General features: G+C 44.1%; 1 protein-coding gene across 1 annotated transcript; it reads left to right on the top strand.

Annotated features, from left to right (window-relative positions):
* Positions 1 to 797: 797 nt before the first annotated feature.
* Positions 798 to 16,594, top strand: LOC132394611 (zinc-binding protein A33-like). Its single transcript, XM_059970954.1, has 6 exons — positions 798 to 1,208; positions 1,287 to 1,382; positions 4,576 to 4,809; positions 5,831 to 5,853; positions 8,976 to 9,094; positions 16,062 to 16,594. The coding sequence occupies exons 1-6, from the start codon at positions 798 to 800 to the stop codon at positions 16,592 to 16,594; spliced, it is 1,416 nt and encodes a 471-aa protein (XP_059826937.1).
* Positions 16,595 to 17,511: the final 917 nt, after the last annotated feature.

The following is a 17,511-nucleotide window of genomic DNA, read 5'->3' as shown; positions in this document are numbered from 1 at the left end:
CCACTCCTGCAGTTTCCTGAGGAATGTTAACGAGCAAAGTAACATCTTTGTAGTGAAAGTTAAATAATCCAAGAAGAGTCACAATAAATCAACAGTCTCTCTCTCTTATCTGTAGCAAATGTTCTTGCCTGGTCTTTATCTCTCGCTCATGAGCAGCATAGCAACAGCAATAGTTCATGGTTCTCGGGGGGGGGGGGGATGGTTAACTCTGCACCCCATTGTCCATCAGGTCTGTTCATCACTCATAACAGGACGAAGGGAAGACCGGTGGAAAGCTATCGGTGTGTTTAACCCTTGCCTGGTTTGATAGCTGTACCACGTGAAAACGGCGTCCTCTTCTGAGTGGTCACAGTCGGTGACTTTAATAAGTTTGGGGAGCAGGAGGACGACGTGGAAGATTCGACGGCATTGGCACTGGGAAGACAAAACATCTCTCTCTCTCTTCAAACTACTCAATTCGAATTTCAGAACTGAATTGACTGCATACCATACCATCGTAATAATGTATCATTTCACTACCTAAGCCGGAAGACGTTTGGGGGAACTTTATTTATTCGCTTATCTATGCATATACTCTGCTAACCTGTTTACCTTATCTTGTTTTATATTACTTTATCACGTAGTTACTAATAAAATAGTGTTTATAACGGAAGACTCAGACTCCAGGTGTGTCCATATCTGCTGGTCCTATTTAACCCGTTGCAGGGTACGTAACAGCCTCTAGTTGCAGTACTACAGGGGCTCCGCAGCTTCCCGAAGGCGAAAGGACCCTGAATCAGGAAATATCTGGAGTTAACATGGTTTCGAAAGGACAGGTGGAGAGTTTAACCGAGGAGGTGATTTGTCCCATCTGCCTGGATTTCTTCACCGAACCTGTCATTCTGGAGTGTGGACACAACTTCTGTCGCCCCTGTGTCACACAGTATTGGGGAAGGCAGCGGAAAAACGCCTGCCCGGAATGTAGAGAGGAGTTTGCTAACCCCATCATCAAGCTCAATCGGGCCTTGGCAAATCTATCTGAGAAAGCTCGGAAACTAAACCTGAAGCCGAAAGAGAAGGAAAATAAACGTTATTGCGAGGAACATGAGGAAGAGCTGAAGCTGTTTTGTGAGACGGACAAGACACTGATCTGCGTGGTCTGTGCGACTGCACGGGAACACAGGTCGCACAATTTCATGCCGGTTAAAGAAGCCACTGAAATCTACAAGGTAAAATTAACCTGATTAAGACTGTCTGTTTTTGTTGTACCATGTTTTTGTCTAATCCATTCACTCTTTAATTCCAAGGTTCGGGTTAAATCTTCAATGGACTCTCTTGCCAAAAACAAAGCAGAGTTTGAGAAAAAGGAACAGCAACAGAAGGAGAAGATTTCTGGAGTTCGGGTGAGGTTTTGTGAGCAGAATTTCTAATATTGTTGTGTGGGTCTGATCCTTTTAGTGTATAATAGCAATGTATGGCAGCTCCAGTAACCTGGGTTAGATCCTGACCTCTGATGCTGTCTCCGTGGTGTTTGCACGTTCCCCTGTGACCACGGTAGTTTCAGCGACAGCCTAAGGATATATGAGCTGAATGTTTTATCGTTTTCTGTAATTAGTTCTGTTGACTACTTCAGAGATGAACATTAGCGTCGTTCTAACGGCTGCTGACAAAATTTTGATATGCATTTCTTCTGAATTACTCTGATTGCCAAATGAAGCCTGCAATTTGCCTTTAAGCAACGTACTTTGAACTGACATAATAAATTAGTGATTTCACAATCTTCTGAAGGACTCTGTGGACTTCACTCTCAAACTTACAGCTTCAGCATGTTTAAGCGGACGAAGTTCATCGCCGTGCCCAGAAGAGAGGGAGGAGGGGAGCACTCAAAGCCAAGCTGAAACACAGAGGAATGGAACTTCCTGTACTCAGCTTCTTGTTCGCAAACATACAGACGCTGGTGAATAAGATCGAAGAACGAAAGGCAAATTGTTGCAATGGAGGGAAATGAGGAATTGCTGTTTTCCGTGTTTCTCAGAGACATGGATTAGTCTGAGATGCTGGATATGTCGATGAGACCTGAAGGCTTCTCAATTTACCAGATAGTCCGGTCTGCTGACCAAAGCAAAAATGAGTTATCTCTGTTTCATGATAAACGTTTTGTGGAGGCCAACGCAATGGTCTAGTTTTTCTGACATATTTGTGATGAACTTCAGTCAAGCTTGCCTGAAGAAAGCTCTGCCTAATTATCACCTACAGCCCCAGCGGTCCCAACACTCTTGACCACTCTTACACTACGATTATGAAAGCTATGCCTAGATCACATTTCTGGAATTCTGATCACTTAATTGCCCTCCACTTACCTGCATCCAAGCAGCGGCTAAAGAGCAAGACTACAGAGATAAGGACTACATGGAGCTGGTCGTGAGAGGCTGAGGAGTGGCTACGAAATTGCATTCAGTCAGTAGACTGGGCCGATCCGAATGAATACTCCATGGCTATCACGGACTTTATGAAAACAAATGTATATGAGCTGTCCCCATAAAATCATTCAGGATTTTCTGTATCCAGAATTCCTGGGTGACCCAGGCCAGTGACATTAAGTATAAGAGGTCTATGTACAATCACCAAAGTTGATGTTCACAGCTTAAATGCTATAATCTCCTACAAAGTGAAACCAAGAGACATAGTTGACAACAAAGGTTCATTCGCAGATGAGCTGAATGCTTTTTATAGTCACGTTGACCATCAAAATATGTAGGCATCTTCATGAACTCCCGTAGCCCCCACGAAACCTGTAATTTCAGTCACTGAGGCCTACATGACTGCATCCTTCAGGAGGGTGATTCCAATAAAACATCTGGCGCAGACCATGTACCTGTCCAAGTACGAAAGACCTGTGCCAATGGACTGGCTGGAGTGTTCACTGGCAATCCTATCCTCTCAGTTCGGTAATCTGATGTACCCACTTGCTTCAAGCATGCTGGACCAGTACTTAAGAAGAACACGGAACCTGCTTCAGTAATTATTGTTCAGTACCACTTACATCTACTGATATGATATTCTTTGAGAGATTGGTGATGAAATAAATCAACTCTTGCCTGATAAGGAACATGTTTTTTTCTTTAATTTGCCTTCTGTCACAACAAGTCAACTGCAGATGTCATTTCATTGGCTTTCTGGAAATCTGGAATATATGGACAATAAAAATTCATACAGATGCTCTTCATTGACTACAATTCAGCATTTGATGCTATCGCCCCCACAACACTAATCAATAGGTTTCAGGTCCACAGCCTCAATACCTCCTTGTGTAACTTGATCCTTAAGTTTCAGAATCCAGTCAGATCCAATTGGCAAAAACTTCGCAAAACTTTCCTTCAGCACAGGAGCACCACAAAGTTCTGTGCTTAGAGCCCTTGCTCTACTCACATGATACATATAACTGTGAGGCAAAGCACAACTCCAATGCCCTAGGCAAGTTTGCCGATATCGCCACTGTCATTGGCCAAATCGAGGATGGTAACGACTGAAGATATAGGAGGGAAGTTAAAAATGTGGCTGAGTGATGTCAACAACAACTTTTCACTCAATGTCGGGAAGGCTAAGGAGAAGATTATTGAATTCAACAGGAGGAAACCAGAGGTCCATGAGCCAGTACTCATCAGCATATCAGAGGAGGAGAGCGTCAGTGGCAGTAAATTTTTAGGTGGTATTATTTCAGAGGATCTGTTCTTGGTCAAGCCAAAGGAGTCACAGCAGCATCTCGATTTCCTTCGAAGTTTGCAAAGATTCGGCAGGACAACTAGAATGGAGACATTTTTCCGTACATGTGTGGTGGAGATTATATTGGCAGTTGTACAAATACCAATGCCCTTGTACAGAAGCTTTACAACAAAGTAGTGGATTCGAAACAGTTTGTCATGGGTAAAGTCCTCTCCAACACTGAGCACACCTACTTGGAGCATTGATACAGGATCTTCAGAACCCACACCACCAGGTTCAGAAACCGCTATTACCCTGATCCATCAGGCTCTTGAACCAGAGGGGATAACTTCACTGAACTTTACTCGAACCATCACTGAACTATTCCCACTGAACTAGACTCACTTTCAAATCTCATGTTCTCTATTATTACACATTTATTATTATTGTTAATTTATTATTATTATTATTATTATTATTATTATTATTATTATTATGTTTTTCTCTTTCCTTTTTATTTGCACTATTTGTTGCTTTTTTGCTCATTGGTGTTGTCCATCCTGTTGGGTGCAGTCTTCCGTTGATCAAATGGTATATCTTGTATTTATTGTGATTACCTGAAAGAAAAGTAATCTCAGGGTATGAATGTGGTCATATATGTACTTCAATAATAAATTTACTTTGTACTTTGAAATTGAGATGGGGTATGCAAATCAGGTCGGATTTAGTTGTGATGTGAGGGAGAGCAGGATTCAGGGAAACATGAGGACATGGGATTGATGGGATTGCTCTGAGAACCAAAATTGATTTGATGGGCTGAACAGACACCTTCCATGTCAGAAGGAAATACAACAAAGCAATATAGTAAATTAGTCTTCATCTTTCATTGGACAGGAACAGTCACACATCCTTCAGTCCCACGTCACATCACAGTTTGTTGAACTGCACCAGATTCTTACCGAGAAGGAGCAGCGCATACTCAGAGATCTCAGGGAAGAAGAGAAGAGGATTTTAAATCCAATGGAGAAAAATCTTCGAGAGATTCAAAAAAATTTGAATTCTACTCAGAAGGAGATCTCAAGGTTACAGGAACAGTTGGATCAAAAAGAGAGTGTGATATTTCTCAAGGTGAGAGATTATATTTTAATTCGTTTTTTTTAAAGTGGACAAAATTGGGATCAATGTTTGAAGTAACTGTAACATTGACAAATGGTTCTAAACTGACTTCAGATAGGCATATGTTTCAGAGTTCAGGACTGTTATGTCCCCAAAATGGACTTCCACAATATCCTATACATCACAGGACTGTCTGCAAACTTCTTCTAAATGAGTTACTCTGAACGTAACACTGAACTGGTGATTGTTTCCTGAATTCCTATGTCAAATATCCATAAAACGCACATTAGCATCTAGTTCCAATCACACTATGAGTGTGTCTGGTGCCGTGGGTGTGAAGATCTCTCTGTCAACATATGAAAGCAAAGCATGAATTCCAGAATGTGACCCACAGATCAGATTTGTCATTTGATTTCCATTAGATTAGAGACTTAAGGGAAACTTACCCTATTGCCTTTTGTTTTCAGGTATGGGATTACAGGGGATTATATCCCGTTCTCCATCATAGGCAGACCATTCGGAACATCTGTTCCTTTTAATTTGCATATTGCACAATCTTTCTCCCTCCTGCTCTCAACTACCAGCAACAGTGCTCCAAACTCCACGGTCCCTCATGTGTTTGCCAAGCTTCATCATTACATCCAATCTCTACTGGTTCAATTTAACCATTCATGTGGCATTTAGTTCTACATTCTCTTCACCTGGTTTCTTGTGGGATTTAGTAATGCCCAGCTAATTGTTTATCTTTTACTTTTGGACTCCACACAACAGAAATATTTTCTCCACTCCCATCCCATAAATTCCATTCAGATTCTTATATTCCTCCATCTGATCCTCTCAGACATGGTATCCACATAAAGACTACACAAACTGTCCAGTCTTTTGAGTACGTTCCATCCTCTCAGTTATGGCATGAACATTCCTTGTCATTTACCCATGGTTCTGTATTGTTCATGAATGTGTGTGACTATAAGAGTGGGAATTTTCAACCCCTTGTCCAAGTGCATTCAGATTGGCATTTTATTTATTTCAGGAGGAAGCTTCTTGGAAGAGGAGGTAGGACCTGGTCTTTTACATAGAAACATAGAAAACCTACAGCACAATACAGGCCCTTCGGCCCACAAAGTTGTGCCGAACATGTTCCCTACCTTACAAGTTACTAGGCTTACCTAAGGCCCTCTATTTTCCTAAGCTCCATGTACCTATCCAAAAGTTTCTTAAAAGACCCTATCACATCCTCCTCTACCACCGTTGCCGTCAGCCTATTCCACGCACTCACCACTCTCTGACTAAAAAACTTACACCTGGCATTTCCTCTGTACCTACTCCCCAACACCTTAAACCTGTGTCCTCCTGTGGCAACCATTTCAGCCCTGGGAAAAAGCCTCTGAATATTCACACAATCAATCTCATCATCTTGTACACCTCTGTCAGGTCACCTCTCATCCTCTGTTGCTCCAAGGAGAAAAGGCTGAGTTCACTCAACCTATCCTCATAAGGTACCCTGCCCAATCCAGACAACACCCTTGTAAATCTCCTGTGCACCCTTTCTATGGCTTCCACATTCTTCCTGTAGTGAGGTGACCAGAACTGAGCATAATACCCTAAGTGAGGTCTGACCAGGGTCCTTTATAGCTGCAACATTACCTCTCGGTCCTTAAACTCAATCACACGATTGATGAAGGCCAATGCACCACATGCCTTCTTAACCACAGAGTCAACCTGCACAGCAGCTTTGAATGTCCTATGGACTCGGACCCCAAGATCCCTCTGATCATCCACACTGCCAAGAGTCTTACCATTAATAGTACATTCTGCCATCAGATTTGACCTACCAAAATGAACCACTTCACAATTATCTGGGTTGAGCTCCATCTGCCACTTCTCAGTTCGGTTTTGCACCCTATCAATGTCCCGCTGTAACCTATGACAGCCCTCCACACTATCCACAACAACCCCAACCTTTGTGTCATCAGCAAACTTCCTAACCCCTCCCTCCACTTCCTCATCCAGGTCATTTATAAAAATCACGAAGAGTATGGATCCCAGAACAGATCCCTGAGGCACTCCACTGGTGACTGATCTCCATTGAGAATGTGACCAGTCTACACCGACTCTTTGCCTTCTGTGGGCAAGCCAGTTTCGGATACACAAAGCGATGTCTCTTTATATCCCATGCCCCCTTACTTTCTCAATAAGCCTTTCATGGGGTACCTTTTCAAATGCTTTGCTGACACTATACTACATCTACTGTTCTTCCTGCATCAATGTGTTTAGTCACATCCTCAAAAAATTAAATCAAACTCGTAAGGTACAACCTGCCCTTTACAAAGTAATGCTGAGTATTCCTAACCATATTATACCTCTCCAGATGTTCAAAAATCCTGCCTCTCAGGATATTCTACATCAACCTTCCAACCAGTGAGGTAAGACTCGCTGGTCTTTAATTTCCTGGGCTATCTCTAGTCCCTTTCTTGAATAAAAGATCAACATCTGCAACCCTCCAATCCTCCATAACCGCTCCCATACCCATTGATGATGGAAAAATCATCGCCAGAGACTCAGCAATCTCATCCCTCGCCTCCGACAGTACATCACATCTGGTCCCAGCAACTTATCCAACTTGATGCTTTCCAAAAGCTCCAGTACATCTTCTTTCTTAATATCTACATGCTCAAGCTTTTCAGTCTGCTGCAAGTCATCACTACAATCACCAAGATCCTTTTCCATAGTGAATACTGAAGTAAAGTATTCATTCTGTACCTCTGCTATTTCCTCCAGTTGCATACACACTTTCCCACTGTCACACTTGATAGGTCCTATTCTTTCGTATCTTAACCTCCTGCTCTTCACATACTTGTAGAATGCCTTGGGGTTTTCCTTAATCCTTCCCAGCAAGGCCTTCTCATGGCCCCTTCTGGCTCTCCTAATTTTCTTCTTAATAACTCCTTCTCTATCATTACCTTTTGTAAGCTTCGCCTGCCCATCCTCCCTCTTGCACTGTCTACAAGCTTTCTCTATTTGTGAGCCAACCTCCTCTTTCCCAGTCTCTTCGGTTTGGTTCCCCCCCTCCCAAAATATTCTAGTTTAAACTCCCCGCAGCTACGTTAAAAAACCTCCTCGCCAGGATATTGGTCCCCCTGGGATTCAAGAACAACTTGTCCTTTTTGTACAGATCACACCTGCCCCAAAAGCGGTCCCAGTGATCCAGAAATCTGAATCCCTGCCCCCTGCTCCTATCCCTCAGCCATGCATTTATCCTCCACCTCATTTTAGTCCTATTCTCATTGTCACGTGGCACAGGCAGTAATCCCGAGATTTCTACCTTTGCGGTCCTGCTTTTCAACTTCCTCCCTAACTCCCTGCACTCCTTTTTCAGGCCCTCTTCCCTTTTCCTACCTATGTCATTGGTACCAATATGTTCCATAAACTCTGGCTGTTCTCCCTCCCACAGCAGGATATCTTGGATGCGATCTGAAACATCCCAGACCCTGGCACCTGGGAGGCAAACTACCATCCGAGTTTCTTTCCTGTGCCCACAGAATCGCCTGTCTGATCCCCCTAACTATAGTGTCGCCTATCACTACTGCCTTCCTCTTCCTATCCCTACCCTTCTGGGCCACAGGGCCAGACTTTGTGACAGAGGCACGGCCACTGTTGCTTCCCCCAGGTAGGCTGCACCCCCCCCCCCACTCAAACAGGAGTACTTACTGTCAAGCCTACAGCCACAGGGGTACTCTCTAGTACCTGACTCTTTCCCTTCCCCCTCTTAACTGGGACCCACTTGTCTGTCTCCTGTGCCCCGGTGTAACCACCTGCCTATAATTCCTTTCTATCACCTCCTCGCTCTCCCTGACTAGGCGAATGTCATTAAGTGCATCTCCAGTTCCCTAACTCGGTCCCTCAGGAGCTGCAGTTCGACACACCAGGTGCAGATATGGCCGTGCGGGAGGCTGGGAGACTCCAGGACCTCCCACAGCTGACACCGAGCATAGCAAACTGGCCTCCTTTCCGCAAATAACACAGTTAAACCTACCTGGCCTCATCTCGTTACCGCCTCACCTCGTTGAGCCAAAGCCCTCTCACTTCGTTGCCCGCTCCAAAGGCTTTCTGCAACCCTATACAGATTTTAAAATAATTGGAACTACAGATTATAACCAACAGTTTTACATTTACAGGATTAGTGATGATGAACAGACATTGTCAGTGACAGACGGTCTCCTTCCGGTTGAAAAGTTCGATCAGATCTATTTGTTGCACACATTATTGAGAGAAATACTTGATACCATTAATCGAGGTAAAACTTACACTGATTCATTTGTCATTGTTTATGAGACACAATTAATGAGAATTAGAAGCATAGATTGGTTGCAATAATCTGCTGAATAGGATCAGTGTTTTTATTCTAGCATCAATCCTACCTACTGTGAAACAATCGACAAAGGGATACAATGCAACCAGTACACGGGCCTGTTAGATTACCCACTGTATCCTGGTTGCTGTACAAACCCGAAAAGACATGAATGTGAATCCTACCACAAAAGCTCTTAATGACATTATAGTGAATAGAGGGTGGGCATGGTGGCATAGCGGTTAGTGCAAAACTATTCCAGCACGTGGAGTCAGACTTTGGAATTTAATTCTGGTGCTCTCTGTAAGGATTTGTATGTTCTCCCCTTGACCGCCCGGGCTTCCTCTGGGTGCTCCGGTTTCCTCCTACAACCTAAAATGTAGTAGTTGGTAAGGACATTGAAAATTGTCCTGTGATTAGATTAGTGTTAAATAGGGGTGTTGGTGAACAGTATGGCTCATTGGGCTGGAAGGACATGTTCTGTACTTTATCTCTAAATAAAATAAAGTTCATATCAGTGTTGTATCCAGTATTGTCAGAAAGATACACACGAGTCCCTCATGTGCTACTACCCTGTCTGACTTGTCCGTGACTGCGGACCCATGTCTGCCCCCTGCTGGACTCACTGTTGTTATCAAACCATCACATTGAAGCACTGAAAGACTGAGCCCAGACACACCAACCAACATTGACCTCGGTCGAGATTTCACCAGCACTTCCTCATTTGTAAAGTGACATGTTCCAAAATGTTGCTCCTGAACTTAGTTTCTTTCATTCTTGGTTTTCCATGACCTTCTCCCTGGGAAATGCAGATGGGAAATACTCATTTAAGACCACTCCCTTCCTTTTTGGCTTCACCTGCAGATCACCATAGTGTCCCTTAAAGAGACCAATTCTCTCAATAATTACTCTTTAATTTAACATACATGACGAACCCATTAAAACTGTCCTTTACTTCAATGGCGGAGTGGTCACGTGCTTACATTCTGACCTTGACTTTCCCTCTTCAGTGTAGTCCCCTGTCTCTAATACTCCTTAGGTTAGTGAGCAGTGACCAGCAGACTCTCACAAGAGAGTTGAATCCACCCTTGTAACACTTTGTGACCAGAGACTCCTCTGTGATTTTTTCCAGTTCCCTCAGTATGTGTCCACTGCGACTGTGCCAACCATGAGAGTAAATTAAACTCATACCACTTGCCTGCCTGTGTCCTGCAACCTCAGTTCCCTGCCTGTTCATGTGCCCATTGAATTGTCTCTTAAACATTGCTGTTGTATCCATTTTCTCAATACTCCTGTTTATTTAACCTGGCATTTAACTGACATGTTTCATGTCTCCACTTTATCCCTTTGTGAAGAACTTTGAGTTACATTGTTTGGATCAAAAGTGCTCTGTAAACTGTTTATTATTATTGTTGTATTTTTATTTTTTCTTCGCTCAAGCTGGTAAAAGCTGCGGTATGGGCACAGGCAAGTGCACTCATTCCTCGATTGCTAAGAACTTTCAGAATATACTAGTGGTTTTTAGTATTGTGGTTTTCTGGAGATTTGCATGAATATTGCTGTGTAGAACTAATTGTTCAAAGCAATTGTGTGGTGACTTTAGGATGATACAAGTTGTAGTTATTACTATTGGGACAATGTATACTTCATATTGTTGTTATTATTTTACTCCAAATCCAAAAACAAGCTGATGAAGGAACTCGAAATACCATGTAGCATCTGTGGAGAAGAAGAGATGATCGAAGTTTCATTTGGAGACCCTGCATCAGATACCTCCCTCTGTAGTCTCTTGTGGTCTCCACACTGCAAATGATAAAAACAAGCTTGTCCTACACCTTCCTGACCATACTCTACACTTGTGTTGCCATTTGAGGGAACTGTGCACTTGAAACCTAATATACCTCTGTCATCAATGCTGCTGGGGAACTCCCATATACTCTATAACTATCCCTTACATTTAACCTTCCAAAATGTACCCTCCCTCACTCATCTAGGACAAACTCCATCAGCCATTTTCCCATCCAGATCTTCAATTGATTGATGTTTGATTGTATCCTTCAACACCCTTCTACACTATCCACTGTCCCACCAAATTTGTGTCATTGCAAGGGTACAGGCCACATATCTCACCAGCAACAGAGTTAACAGCACTGACCTCTGCACCACACCACTGGTCACAGACCTCCAGACAAAATAACACTTCTCCACCACAGCCCTTGGTCATCTATGGCCAGAATCCAATTTACACTCCTCCTTTGTAATATGGATACGTTCTGAGACATAACGACTCATTTGCCTTCATTCCCCATCTCCCATACCTGTCTCTATGGGAAATACATGAACAGCCTCTCCCTTCTTCTGTAACTCCAGAGCTCAACAAACACATTGATCCTGAAGGAGCTGAAACTCTGGATCAGGGCAGAGTGGAATGTGGGTGATGGGGCGGTGGAGGTGGGTTTGTGGCAAAGGGGACAAAGACCTTATGCTTCCATCAACATTAACAGTTCACCCACATGCTTCTCACCCCTGGCCATCTGGTTCCAATTCCATCTGTCATTCATCTGTCTCCTAATGGTTCCCATTATCACCTCCATTACTGATAAGATTTCTTCACACATTTTCCTTTCTCCATATCCCTCTGATTTTAAGCTCTGTGTCTACACCCACCACTGTTTCCCAGCTACCGCCCACACCACTTCCTTTACCCTACTTGGAGGAATCTGCTTGTCATACCTCCAGTCCACCGTCACCCCAGACTCCTGTCTCACCACACCCCTTCTCCTCTCTATACCAGGAATCTCCCGGATGTAGGTGTTTGACCTGGAATTTTGACAGTCATTTTTCTCCCATAGATGCTGCTTGACGTGCTGAGATCCTCCAGAAGATTGTGTGAGGCCTGGTTATTGGATATTGTTAAGGAGGAGTTAAAGAAATTTTTGAAAGTTCAGGAGGCTGAGGGTTTGGGGTACTGATACAGAAGAGGAATTGAGGTTTGCATCAACCAGTCACTGTCATATTGAATGAAGGAGCTGCTCTTTTGCTGTACTGTTCTATGTACTCTGTTCAAAGTTTAGAAGAATGAGAAGAGATCTCAGGGAAACATAAAATTCTTCCCATGGTCAACAAGCAGGATGTAGGGAGGATGTTTCTCCTGTGTGAGGAGTTGAGGGTCAGGGTCACTGTCTCAGGTTGGGGTGGACCCTCAGAGGATTCTCTGCACCAGAGGCTGTGGGGTCTCAGTCGTTCAGTTCATTTAAAATCACAGTCATCATGATACAGCAAAGAAATGGGCCCTTCAGCCCTTCACCTCTGTGCTGACCTATTTACCCATCTACACTCATCCCATTGGCCAGCATTAAGTCAGTCTCCTTCTGTGCCTTGCTTATTGAAGTGTTTGTCTGAGTGTCACTTAAACACAGTTATTCTATCTATCTGATTCTATCAGCTCCTCTGCCAGCAAATTCCAACATCAACCTCTCATTGTTCAAATAAATTCACCTTTAAACTCCTTCCTCCCACCCTCAGACATGTGACCTCTTAAATTTGATCCCCCTCCTGTGGGAGGAAGATTTCAACCATCTGCTCAATCTACACCCCTCATAACCTTATATATTTCTCTCAGATCACCCCTTGGCCCATTTACCTATGTTTGGCCCATAACTTTCTAAATAATTTCTCTGATCCAGGCCTCAACTCCTCTTCTGTACCAGTTCCACAGAGCTCCCAATTCCCCCTTATCACAGAAGATGATTGATTTCATTTTCTGCCACATTACAGAAGCAAATGTGCTGCATGTCCTAAAATGCAGTAATGTAGATAAATCGCAAACACGAGGAAATCTGCAGATGCTGAAAATTCAAGCAACACACACAAAATGCTGGTGGAATGCAGCAGGCCAGACAGCATCTATAGGAGAAGCACTGTCGACGTTTCGGCCGAGACCCTTCGTCAAGACTAACTAAAAGGAAAGATAGTAAGAGTTTTGAAAGTAGTGGGGGGAGGGGGAAATCCGAAATGATAGGAGAAGACCGGAGGGTGTGGGGTGAAGCTAAGAGCTGGAAAGGTGATTGGCAGAAAGGAGACAGAGCTGGAGAAGGGAAAGGATCATGGGATGGGAGGCCTAGGGAGAAAGAAAGGGGGAGGGGAGCACCAAAGGGAGATGGAGTACAGGCAGAGTGATGGGAAGAGAGAGAAATAAAAAGGATGGGGGGTATAAATAAATCAGGGATGGCGTAAGAAGGGGAGAATGGGCATTAATGGAAGTTCGAGAAATCAATGTTCATTCCATCAGGTTGGAGGCTACCCAGACGGAATATAAGGTGTTGTTCGTCTCTTGACAGCAGAGGCGGCCATGGATAGACATGTAGATAAATCCCCACATCCGATCAAGTGTGTCCCAAAACATTGTGGGAAGCTCAGGAAGAATTCATGGTCCGTCATTTGAAGAAACACATTACGTTACGCACCAGACCGGGTGAGCTTCCAAGGTTTAAAAACTCTAACTCACCGGAGTATGGATAGCTGGCCCAGGAGTTTAATACTTAAAGAGCACCTGAACTGAGGTTCTCTGCTCAGTCTGCGCAAACAGCGTTATCAGTAATGGTCTTTGAACTGAGGTTTTAAATTTTCAATTTCTAAGTCAGAATGTATGGTTTTCATTCAGAAACAAGGGCTGGATAATATTCACATGACTGTGTATGGACGTTCGCTGTCTAGGGTTCCGGTGTTTAAATATTTGGGGTTATTGCTAGTTGCGAGACTGACTTGGAGAACACATATAAATTTTTTGAAGGAAGAATGTAAGCAGGTCATTAACTTTTTGCGGTGTATGTCTGAGTATGACAGTGGAGCCTCCAGGGATGTGCTATTGACAATTTATCATGCTTTAATATGCTCTTGTCTGAACAATGGTTGCATAATTTATTGAGAGGCAGCTTATTCAGTTTTATTTTCGTTGGATATCCTACAGGTCAGGGCACATAGAATCTGGAGTGGAACATGCTAGATCAGACCAAGAGACGCATTTGGGGTTGAACTAGGAGAGATGCCTCTTAACCAGCAGAGTGAAAAATTCAGTCTTGCATACAGGACTTTCGTAGTAAGGTTGCGGTTTAATATATTCGCTTTTAATGGATTGCTGGGAATGTGCTAACAGATTTGGTAAATGTTTTGGGCAGATAATTAAGGTATACGTGTGGGAGAATGGTCTTGACAATTTGCGTTTTCGCCCAACAGTGGCCTGGCCAGAACAGCCACCTTGAAAATTTCCAGATCTGGGAACAGATCTGTCACTGCTGGGGGATAGAAAGGGTCCTGTAGGAGGTGTGAGGGTGTCTGGTCATTTATGGCAACAGTATTTTTCCTTTTTGCCTAAATCCAAAAATGGTTTTAAACTCCTAGCTGGTAACAGGGTGGGTTCTGGGATACTTAACACCTGGTTTAATGTCGAGGTGGGGAAAAACCTGACAGGTGGACTAACTGTCTATATAGCAGTATTTATGGCTGTTGTCATTAGTTTACAATTGGTCAAACAAGTTACATGAAAAAGAGTTGTGATGTGCTCAGATGCTGCCTTGGAACTGCAGAGTTTAGAATCAAAGCGTTGATGGAAGCGCACTGGAATTTGTATGTTCTGGAGAGTACGGGAATAGATCTGCAGTTCTGTTGGGTCCCCGCCCATCTGGGTGTACCGGGTAATGAAAGGACAGTTAAAAATAAAGAAACATAGAAAACCTATTTTATAGTCAGTAAAGGAAAGTCTGAAGACAAATCTTGTATTCGGTTCACTGGGATTAGAAAATGGCAGATTTGTGGAATAGGGATATGGTATTTTAATTTGGTTCCATCATTTCAGGGGAAGCTCCTTTTGGGAAGGAACAGGAGAGAAGATATGTGTTTGGCGACATGGAGGTTAGGACACATGGGTTTGAACTCCACTTTGCCACTTTGTTGCTAAGTACGGGAATGAGTCGTGTGATTTTTATAAGGTACCGGAGACAGTGCAACATACGATCATGATGTTCCACAGATATTTGGTATAATGTAGGAAGATGCTTACGCAATTATTGGGTAGATCTGTGGTGCCTAAGCTGCTGGATATTCTGCCACTTGAAGCAGGGATGGGTAAGGATTATAGGACGCTGGTGAGCTTTTTAATTAAAGCAGTTTTGGGAGCCAGGACCTGATCCTATCATCATCCATTCCAGTAAGTGGCGGGAGAGAACCTTCCTGTTATGTGCGAGCTGCCATTAGCACAAAAGTCAGTGTAAGAGGAAAGTTTGGTTCTCAGTTCAACAGGTCGATATGTTAAGTAAGATAGTGGAGGAGTCTAAGACAGTGGATGTTGAGAAATAGAGGGCTTTCATTATAACGGGAGGCTGAATAGGCAGGGACGTTTTCCCTGGAGCTTAGGAGGCTGCCAGAGGAAGTGCAGAGGTGGGTGCGGTTAAATATTTTTAAAAACATTTGAATTGGTCATGGGTAGGAAAGGTTTTAAGGGATAATGGGCAAGTTGAAGCAAGTTGGTGAGCACGAGTAATTCGACTGAAAAGCCCATCTTACTTCCTCTTTGATTGCCTCCAGTATACACTCACCTCATCCTCATCTGGATCCAGGTGTTGCTCCACCCCTTTCTCATAAACGTTTCCACTGGCTGTCTCCGGTATTTCTTTCCCTTTTGTGAGGAAGTCTCGACCTGAAACTTCCATAGTCCATCTCTTTCAACATATGCTACTTAAACCTCTGATTTCCCCTAGAATTTTGTGTGTTTTGATTCGGAAAACTCCTCTCTCCATCCCAGAGGAAAGACCTCGGGAACGTTTTAGATGTCTATCCGCTGAAGTTTGGTAAAACCCCGGGAAAGGTTTTTGTCAGCCTCCTGTCTAATTCTCTAATTCTCTGCTTCTCCCCCCAGACTCTGTCACCCTGGATGTGGAAACGGCGAATTCGTGGCTCGAGGTGTCTGAGGATCGGAAGAGTGTGAGACGGACCGAGACCTGGATGAATCTCCCTGATACCGAGAAGAGGTTCACGTACTGGGCTTGTGTGCTGGGATCGGAGGGATTCACATCAGGGAGACATTACTGGGAGGTAGCGGTGGCGGGGAATCGGTACTGGAGCCTGGGAGTCGCCGCAGAGTCTGTGGACAGGAAGGGAGATATTGGCCTAAGTCCGGAGACCGGATTCTGGATCATCACGCGGCATGATGACGAGATCTATGTTCCCTATTCCCCGGAATCCCGTCTCCTTGACGATCCCATCCCCGGGAGGGTGGGAGTTTATCTCAATTACGAGTCCGGGATAGTTTCACTTTACAACGCGGAGACCAAGTCCCATCTCCACACCTTCACTGGGAATAAATTCACGGAGAAACTTTATCCTTTCGTCGCGACTGGATATAGAAACCAGTGGCTGAGTATCTGCTCCGGTTCCGCTCTGTGTCTGTAAACGGGTCTGCTCCCGACAGGCGTCAGGATTAAGTCAGTATAAATGTAAACGTCCATAGAGTGAAATAAAAACAATTTGAGAATTATCGATCCATTAAATTTAATGCGTTAACGGCATCCGTTAACGGAACAGAAAGACTGCGGATTCAGAAGTAGCCACTGGCGGCGGATCCTGGGCTCCAAAAGTCCACCGGCATTGACATGGTTTAGCTGGGAGAAGAGATAGTGGTGCTAACTCTAAAAGGGAGGCCAAGGTGAATGTTGGTAAGACGGGGCATGTAGTGCTGGTGACACACAAAGCACTGGAATCTCCCAGCGTGTCAGGGAACATCTTCACCATAGGCATATCACTTTAGATACTGTTGTGGGGGGAGGTGTGCATGACTTACCAGAGGAAAGTCACAGCGATAGGGTTACTGGCACCGAGCCTGCCTCTTTGACACAGAAGGGAAGCCGAGAAAAGAGATGTGCATTGGTGATCGGTGATCCATTATTTAGGGGAACAGCAAAAGGGGGTTCTGTGGGCGAGACCAAGATACACGGATGCCCTGCTGCCTCCCGGGCACCAGGGAATAAGACATCTTCGATCGAGTCATCAGCATTCTTAAGTACAGGGTGAGCAGCCAGAGGTCGTGGTCCATATAGGTGGCAGGGTCCTATATAGCTGTAACGTTACCTCTCAGCTCTTAAATCCAACCCCACGGTTGATGAAGGCCAATGCACCGTCAACACAGTTACCACACAGTCAACCTTTCAGTGTCCTATGAACTCGGACCCCCTGATCCCTCTGATCCTCCACACTGCCAAGAGTCTTACCATTAATACTATATTCTGCCATCATATGTGACCTTCCAAAATGAACCACTTCACACTTATCTGGGTTGAACTCCATCTGCCACTTCTCATCTCAGTTTTGCA

Source organism: Hypanus sabinus, chromosome 5 (genome assembly GCF_030144855.1).
Source record: "Hypanus sabinus isolate sHypSab1 chromosome 5, sHypSab1.hap1, whole genome shotgun sequence".
Taxonomy (NCBI): domain Eukaryota; kingdom Metazoa; phylum Chordata; class Chondrichthyes; order Myliobatiformes; family Dasyatidae; genus Hypanus; species Hypanus sabinus.
Note: the sequence above shows the minus strand (reverse complement) of the source record. Positions and strands in the feature narration are given on the sequence as shown.